Consider the following 9,035-nt stretch of genomic DNA (forward strand, 5'->3'; position numbering starts at 1 on the left):
TTTATGACCTGCGGTAGAATCAATTAGTTGATCTATATGCGACAAAGAAAATGAATATTTAGGGCGAGCTTTATTTAAATCGGTATAATCTACACATACTCGCCACTTTTCATTCTTTTTTGGGACTACAACAATATTAGCTAACCACTCAGGGTACTTTACCTCTCGTATTGAGCCAATTTTTAGAAGGTTTTGTACCTCGTCTTAGATTACTTGATTTTTAAATTCTCCTTGCTTCCTTTTCTTTTGTTTGACAGGTGGGTGCAATAGGTCCTCATTCAGCTTATGAGTCATTACTTTCGGTGGTATACTTGTCATGTTTGAATGCGACCAAGCAAAGCAATTAGCATTAGCATGTAAAAATTTAATTGACTTATCTTTCATTTCCAAGCTCAATTTTGTTCTGATGTAAACTTTTTTGTCAGGCCAGTGGACGAATAATATAATAGCTTCGAGCTCCTCCGTGATTGTTTTGATATTCTCATTTTCCTCTGGCTCTTGGATCATATCATACCTTGAATCTATATCAGCTTTATTTTTTGGACTTTCAGTTGAGGTGGGCAATAAATTATCCTCAACTGAATTCTGTAATTGCTATTTTGTATCTTCATCCTCGAGTGTTCCACTCCCAATTGCAACGGAGTTGATATCCCACGTTGCCTGTTGATCTCCTCTGATTTGACGAATTCCCCATTGTGATGGGAATTTAATTACCTGATGCAACGTTGATAGGACCGCATCCATATCATGAATCCATGGCCTTCCTAGAATTATGTTATAGGCCATGTCTGCATCTACCACTTGGAATTTAGTGTCTTTGACGACAACTTCTACGAACATTGTTAATATGATTTCACCTTTCATGATGACACTTAAATTATCGAACCCAGAAAATGATTGTGCCTTAGGTATGATATGATCATTCGCTTGCATATTGTTCACTACTCTCAGTAGTATAAAATTCACTGAACTACCTGGGTCAATAAAAATTCGTTTAACATTAGTATCATGAATAAATAAAGATATTACCAGTGCATCGTTCACGTCTTCATCGTCGAACACTATGATGTCCCCTTTCAAAACCTGACGAACCCGTTTCCCGTGGGTAACAGTGACTTTGGATGTCTTTTTTACAACCGTGTATGTTACCTCATTGACTTCTTCACCCCCGGTTATAACATTTACCATCTTTTTTGGTGACGGGAGTTTTGGCGATTCCTGCCTGTTTTTCATGTAGGATGCTTTCCTTTTCACTGAACAGATTAGTGAGATAGCCTTGCTTCACTGGATATTCAACTTCTCCTTGTAGGAGTCTGCAATCCGCTGTCATATGGCCATGATTTGTGAAATTCACACCAAAATTCCTGGCTCCTTTTTGTTGGGATTTGACCTCATCTCTTTCGGCCATCGTACTTTGTCACCCATTTCTCTTAGAACAGCTACCAACTCTAACATACTGACATTGAAATTGTAATCTCATATCTGTGATCGAGAGCTTGGATCACTATTTTTGGCTGTGTCCCGTTCCGTTTTTGAATCGAGAAGAAGTACTTGTCTCCTTTTATCTCGATCTTGATCAAACCGTACATGTTCTTATTTTGATCAAGAATCTCGTCCTGCGGGTCCCATATAAGGCTCGTACATGTTCTTACCAGACCTTCTTTCTGTGTCTGAACGTCTAGATCCAGAACTTTCCTCTACCTTTGACTAGAAAATCATATCTTCTTCTATTCGTAACTTTGTACTGTACCTGTTGTACACGTCATTCCAGGTAGTTAGGGGAAACACCCGAAGACTTTCTTTCACTCTTCTTGTGGCTTCTGAACTTTTCTCATTCAGATTACTTGTAAATGTCATAGCTACCCAGTTATCAGGTACATGTGGTAGCATCATCCTCTCCCGCGGAAATCTATCTACAAATTCCCTGAGCAATTTCATGCTTTCCTGTTTTACTTTGAAAATATCGTCCATTCTCTTTTCTACTTTTGAGGTCCCGATTGTGCTTTTATAAATAAATCTTCAAGCTCAGCAAAATAGTTAATAGAATTTTCAGGTAAAAGTGAATAACACGTTAGTGCGCCTTTCGTGAGGGTTTCGCTAAATATTTTCACTAAGACTGATTCAATTTCCTGCTTGGTTATATCATTTCCCCTAACCCGTGTGGTCAATGCGGTAACATGGTCCCGTGGGTCAGTAGTCCCATCATATTTAGGGATATCATGCATCTTGAATGTTTTGGGAATTGGCAAAGGTGTCGCACTTGGCTTCCAGGATTGTTAAAAATATTTGTCAATATCCACTCCTTTGATCACCAACGGCACTCCAGGTATATGTTCTATCCATTCATTTTGTTCCTTGAGCTGTTTCTGCAAGGTTAATACCAAACTTTGTAAATTAGAATTATTTGGTGTACCTTTCCCTCCGTCTCCAGAATCATTTGATATTCCTCCACTTCTAAATTATCAAGCCCTGAACGAGGGTTTTCCAGAGTTATATTTACTAGTGGAGGAGTCTGCGCAACGTTAGGTAATCCGCTTGCAAATGCACGTAAAGCTTCACCAACTTGTTGAGCAATCAATTTCCTCAAGTTATCCTACACATTGGTCTGCTCGACAAATCGTTGCCCATCATTATGAGCAGTAGACCTTTCAGGTAAATTGTCACGTGCGCGTGGTGGAGTTGTTGTTGGCGTACAGTGTGGCGGAGTTCCACCTTGTTGTATTTCTTGGACTCCATCATCCACCTGAACAATTTCATTAATAGTTGACATGCTTTGTTGCTAAAGATAAAAATATAAAAAGTGAACAGTTTATCAAATTCCCGGTGACGGAACCAATTTGTTTAACCAAAAAATAGTTTTTGTGGTCAAAGTCAATATCAAAGAAAAGTGAGTTTCTAATAACCAAGTTTATTTCACTTTTTCAAAAATAAGAGAAAAAAATAAGAGAGTAAAAAAGCAATTGAAATTCAGTATTCAATAAACAAGGGAAAGAAATCTTATTGATGAATGTTGTTTCCTCCTAAGAATTGTGGACAAAATCTCCAATCAAATAGAGATATAAAGTAAAAGATTGATTGCATATATTCGTGAATATTCTGATGATCGTACAAAATAAGGTAAGGACCTTTATATAAAGATGTAACGATTTCCCCTCACTTAATTCATGCCCGTTACTACCATTAACTGCATTAATTGCTTATTACTAAAATTACTCGTAATAGTTATGGCAGTAATAGGTGATCGCGCGTAATCACGGGTAATGTTGATTCTCTTTCCATATTCATAATTGTTCATGAATCTTTCTCTTTTTATGGCCTCCATGCATCTCGTGCATATTTCTTCTTTCCTAGTTGTCAGATACGGTTCCTTCTTTTGTAAATCCCGTGGGTATTTTAAACGTGTCTCATCATTCTTCTTTATTAACTTGATATAAATGCCACTTGTCACCATATCATTAATCCATATGTCATGCTTATTTTTTTACCAATACAAGATCTAATTACAAAGTGAAAATAATAAGCACAAAAAATGGCTATTAGCGAAAGGAAAATGGTTCATAAAATTAGTCTAATTCTAATCCTTAAAAACGGTTAGGCGGGAAAATTGATCCCTAAAAGTTTGATTCTTGTAGCTAGTGTAGAATAAGGTATGTAATTTTTCTTGACTTTTGTAATATATATATATATATGTGTGTGTATGTGTGTGTGTCCGTATAGGGTAAAATAGGATATGACACGTAGCTGACTAAAAGGAGGACATGTGGAATCCAAGATGGGATGGCTGAGTGTAACACCCTAGAAAAATTTGATGAACTTAAGTGTAAAGCCCGGTAAAATTTGCTAAGAAAATAATGTTTCATGGTGCCGGACTAGGATTACGTATTGTGGGTTAAACAATGCAAGGGAAAGTAAAGGAAAATTTTTGGAGAAAAAATATATTTCTGCGGTCCATTATGCGACCGCATTATCACTCTGCGGACCGCATATTGGCCGCAGAGTGAGGCAGTTAAATGGGTCAGTTGGAAGCAATTATGCGGTCGACTATGCGACCGCATAACTGCTATGCGGTGTACTATGCGACCGCAGAATAGTTATGCGGACCGCATAGTGACCGCACACTCAGACAGATTTTTGGTCATTTTGGACACCAATTATGCGACCGATATGCGGTCGCATATGCGGTCTCATATGCCGGAGCTATATTTTTGGATTTTTTAAAATCCGACCCTACTCCATTAATACACGCAAAGGGTCATTTTTGAGCAAATATTCTGATATTTTAGAGAGAAGGGAGAGTGTTTTAGAGAGAGAGAGAAAACCCTAGGCTAATTATTCATCAAGTCTTGCTCAAATCTTGGAAGATTAACAAGGAAAAACCCAAAAGTTCTTTATCTAAGAGGTAAGGTTCCATACCCTAGTTTTCAGTTTCGAATTTGGGTAGAAGATGGTTGATTAGGAGTATAATTCTTGGGTATGAGAGTATTATCTATGCATGCATGTACCAAAAATATTTGTGGGAAGATTGTTGAGCTTAAATAAGTAAGAATTGGGTTGTGTAGTGAAAGAAATCTTGTAGAAGAACCTTGTGGTTAAATTTGCACACCTAGTATTTGATAAAATGCTCAATAGAGCTGAGACCATGAATATTTTCCTAATTGTTGTTAAATTTTGTTATGTCTCAAAATAGATTGGGATTGCTAGAATTTCTGGAACGTTGTAGTAATTTAAGAAAATCTCAATTGAGGTATGTTGGCTAAACTTTCTCTCTTGGAATTGAATTCCATAATGTTTCCGTGAGTTTCAAAGTATGGGTTGCGTATTAAAATGTGGTGGCTTGAATCGTATTTCAAATGAAAGCTAGTATGCCAAATTGTGCGAGAAAATCTCAATATTCTTAAGTCTCTTAATTGCTCATATGTGTACCTAAAGCCTTGATTTGGAAAGTCTTATTGTTGATAACTTATAAAGATGGTTGGAAGTGAAATCAGTAAATTGGGAATATAAAGTGTGGCCAACGTGCCAATAGTGAAAGTTATACTTGTGACCAATAAAATGAAATAATGTGAGAAAGATTATGAAATGAGCTTTGACTCAACTATTCCAAAATTGACTTCGACAATATAATCGGCTAAAAGTTTATGAACTCAAGTGATGCCCATATGTGGTTGTTTTAGCTAATGCTATGCTTTGTAAGTAATTTTCAATGTGTTTTGCGTTCTTACATATTCGTGAGTGCAAATTGTGTATGATTTTAACATGTACTTCGATTGCCAGTCATTTTACTCCATTTATTGGAAAGAAATCGATTGTGTTTAAAGCCTTCATTACTAATGAATTTAAAGTTGTGATTTTCGGAATATTCTACTTGTTGATAATTATGATGATGATCTATGAAAGGGAAGAAATGAAAGTGTGGAATATAAAATACGTCCATTACACCATGAATAAAGAATCATATGTATGGTCAAGAGAACCAATGAAATAATAATGTTGTAAGTGGTTGAAAGTACGGATTAGGTGATATGTGGTGTGAAAGGTTATGAGATGTACGTATTTGTACTTTTGTTTTCAATGTGTTATGGAACCCTATGGACGGTCTATGAAACACATAGGTATATTGTGTTATGAAACCCTATGGACGGTCTATGAAACGCATAGGTATATTGTGTTATGAAACCCTATGGACGGTCTATAAAACGCATAGGTATATTGTGTTATGAAACCCTATGGACGGTCTATGAACGCATAGGTACACTGCGATATGAAATCCTGTGGACGGTCTATGAACGCATAGGTACATTGTATTATGAAATCCATTGTGATATGAAATCCTGTAGACGGTCTATAAAACGCATAAGTGCATTGTGTATAAGAGGTATAGATGTACAGTATGAATAAATACTATGGACGGTCTATGAAACGCATAAGTGTATAGTATGATATGTGAATACTAAGGACTGTCTAATGAGATACATTATTAATGCAGACAATAGGTGCCCCTTTTGTTGTCCTTGTTTGTACAGCTTGTTTCAATTACATTATATTATGTGTTCCACGTATAGATCATATGGGCATTCTATTTTGAAAGAGGATTTCTATCTATACATACTAGTGTTATTCGACAGTACTAACGTCCCTTTTGCCGGGGGCGCTGCATCTTTAATAGATGTAGGTGGTTCTACAGCAGGTGGTATTGATCAGTGATAGCAGTACACTCCTTTCAGCCGATTTGGGGAGCCCCACTTCATTTCGGGTCATGTATCATTTGTTTCTCATGTACTTTATAGTTGAGGTATAGCCGGGGCCTTATTGCCGGCATTTCCATATTACTCTTCAGTTATACTTAGAGGCTCCGTAGACAGGATGTGGGTGGTATCTGATGTTGGGAATTGGATTAGAACTGTTAGTATTTGGCAACATGTTTTTCATTAAATCTATAAACTCGTACTATTTTGGAAATATTGAATGATGTTGTTAATGGGAATGAAATGGAAGCGGTTAATGAAATCTCTTCAGTATTTGATTAACGGAGTAAATCTCCTCTTTATTCACGAATAAATTTGGGTAGAAGGAATCTAACAGGCTTGCTCGGCCAGGTTCACTCGATTGAGCTTTGGTAGCGCTCCTCGATTTTGGGGCGTGACACTGAGGACCGAACGCAACCACTCTTCTTGTCACCGTAAAGGATAACGTTCATAAATGTTTATTAAATGCTCTGCATCCGGTAGTATTTACTAAGGAATATTCTGCAGCATTAAGAGCGACGGTCTGTTATAGAGAATTTGGCATTTATGTTCACCGTTACATCTTCATCAATAACCCTCATAATTGACATTAAAGGATGACACGATCCTAGGACCTTTTTCCCTAGACATAGCTATAAATAGTGAGCTGAGTTACCATTGTAAAGCACACGAATTTTTTGGCTAAACTTACACTCTATTCTATACAAAGCTTTATACAATTTTACTTATTGCTTTTTAATCTCATCATCGCTGTGTCGGAAAATCGTGTTCATGGAATCACCATCTTTGCTATTTCACCTACATTCTAAGGCTAAGTATTGTATATTTCTTCGATTAATGTATTATTTCAGGATCAAATAATTCACTTGTCTAGAAACCGCGTATAAATTCAACTGTACCGTTTTACGGGTAAACAGTTTGGCGCCCACCGTGGGGCCTAGACAGATGTTCAATTAAATTGATCCTTGCCTTTTTTACTAACGTGTTTTGATTATTTTGTCTTAGAAAAAAATCACAATAAAATGGAAGATAACACTGTTAACGATGGACATAACCTTGAAATTCGAAGGGATCAGCCTCATTTCGAGGACTCAATCGGTGACACTCGCAATGAGGGGAATGATGCCATGCCGGTGCATGACAGACGGTACCCTCGACGGGTTCGGGAGACTATTCCCGATGATGCTGATAAGGATCATGTAGTGTTGTGAGGATCCTGCAAGAGCAACAGGCAATCATTCTAGGCCATCTCACATGGCAGGATCAAGTTATGACAGAATTGAAGCAGGCATTATCGGGGGCCTCGAATAATGTAAACAGTGGAGATCCAATTTCTCTTGTTGTTCCCACAGACCAAACAACGCATAGAGTCAACAACACCACTCACAGGGGTGAAGTTGGCTCCGGCGGGGCTGGTGGAAGCAGATCAGGTCTTAATAATAAGAACGATTCATTCAAAGATGAGCTTTTACGGTTCATGAGGGAAGTAAATGCCTGCATGGATCAAACCCGGGCGCACCACCAGTATTGAAAGGCCCAAACTCGAAGAAGTATGTTCAGTTACCGTACAAGCCAAGTGCGGCACCAGAATTAATGTCGAAGCATTTCAAAATGCCTGAAATTCCAAAGTATGATGGAACTTTAGACCCACATGAACATATTACCACCTACACAACGGCGGTGAGAGGAAATGATCTAGCTCCTCACAAAATTAAATTTGTGATTGTTACAGAAATTTGGCAAAACTCTCACGAAGGGAGCCCTAACGTGGTATTCATTACTGCCCGAGCATTTCATAGATTCATTTGAGATGCTCGCGGATTCTTTCATTAAAGCTCATGCCGGGGCCAGAAAGGTGCAAGCCCGGAAGGCCGACATATTCAGAATCGCACAAGGAGAATCTGAATTATTACGAGAGTTTGTTACCCGATTCCAGAAAGAAAGAATGCTGCTCCCGGTCGTCCCGGATGAATGGACAGTTGAAGCATTCACCAAAAGATTGAATCCAAGAAGTTCAGACACTTCCCGTAAGCTAAAGGAGAGCATGCTTGAGTTTCAAGCAACAACCTGGGCAGATGTTCACAACCGGTACGAGTCAAAGATAAGGATCGAATATGACCAAATCGGTTCTACATCAACGACCAAATAAAGGATGACTACGATGCGGATAGGGGTAGTTTGAGGGGTCGGTTTTTACCCTACGACCGTATCGAAGGCCGTGGTAGAAATTTCCGAGCAACAAACAAGTTCACCGTTGACAAAGGGACTGGTCGTGTTCGAAACAATAGATCACTTCAAGATAAAGAAACGTTGGGGTCTCGAGATCTTTCTTACCCCAGTTTATCAGAGTATAACTTCAATGTCAGCATAGTGGAACAAGTGTCAGCCATGAGGAACATTAAAGAAGCACGTTTCTCAAGAGGTGTGAATACCGCGGGATGAACGGTCACCGGATAGGGGACTGCCGACATCTTCGGGAGGAGGTGGAAATGCTATTGAATAATGGTCATCTCCGAGAATTCTTGAGTGATCGAGCTAAGAACAATTACGGTCGCAACAGAGACAACACGGAATCTTCGAAACCAGGAGAAGAAACCCCACGCCAGACGTTCAACATGATCTTCGGGGGGAACGATATTAATGGGGTCACCTTTTTAGAGGCAAAGAAGACTAAAGTATCGATAACTCACAACAAAAGACTCCGGGAGGACGATATCACTTTCACGGAGGAAGACGCAGACAGATTGTTGTTACCACACAACGACACATTGGTAATCTCTTTAAATGTAT

The 9,035-nt window shown here is 38.5% G+C and overlaps 1 protein-coding gene across 1 annotated transcript; it reads right to left on the reverse strand.

Annotated features, from left to right (window-relative positions):
- Positions 1-594: 594 nt before the first annotated feature.
- LOC142171790 (uncharacterized) lies at positions 595-1,188 on the reverse strand. Its single transcript, XM_075235494.1, has one exon. It carries the CDS (start codon positions 1,186-1,188, stop codon positions 595-597), a length of 594 nt encoding a protein of 197 aa, XP_075091595.1.
- Between the last annotated feature and the right edge of the window lie 7,847 nt (positions 1,189-9,035).

The sequence above is a fragment of the Nicotiana tabacum genome, chromosome 17, assembly GCF_000715075.1.
Source record: "Nicotiana tabacum cultivar K326 chromosome 17, ASM71507v2, whole genome shotgun sequence".
Lineage (NCBI taxonomy): Eukaryota > Viridiplantae > Streptophyta > Magnoliopsida > Solanales > Solanaceae > Nicotiana > Nicotiana tabacum.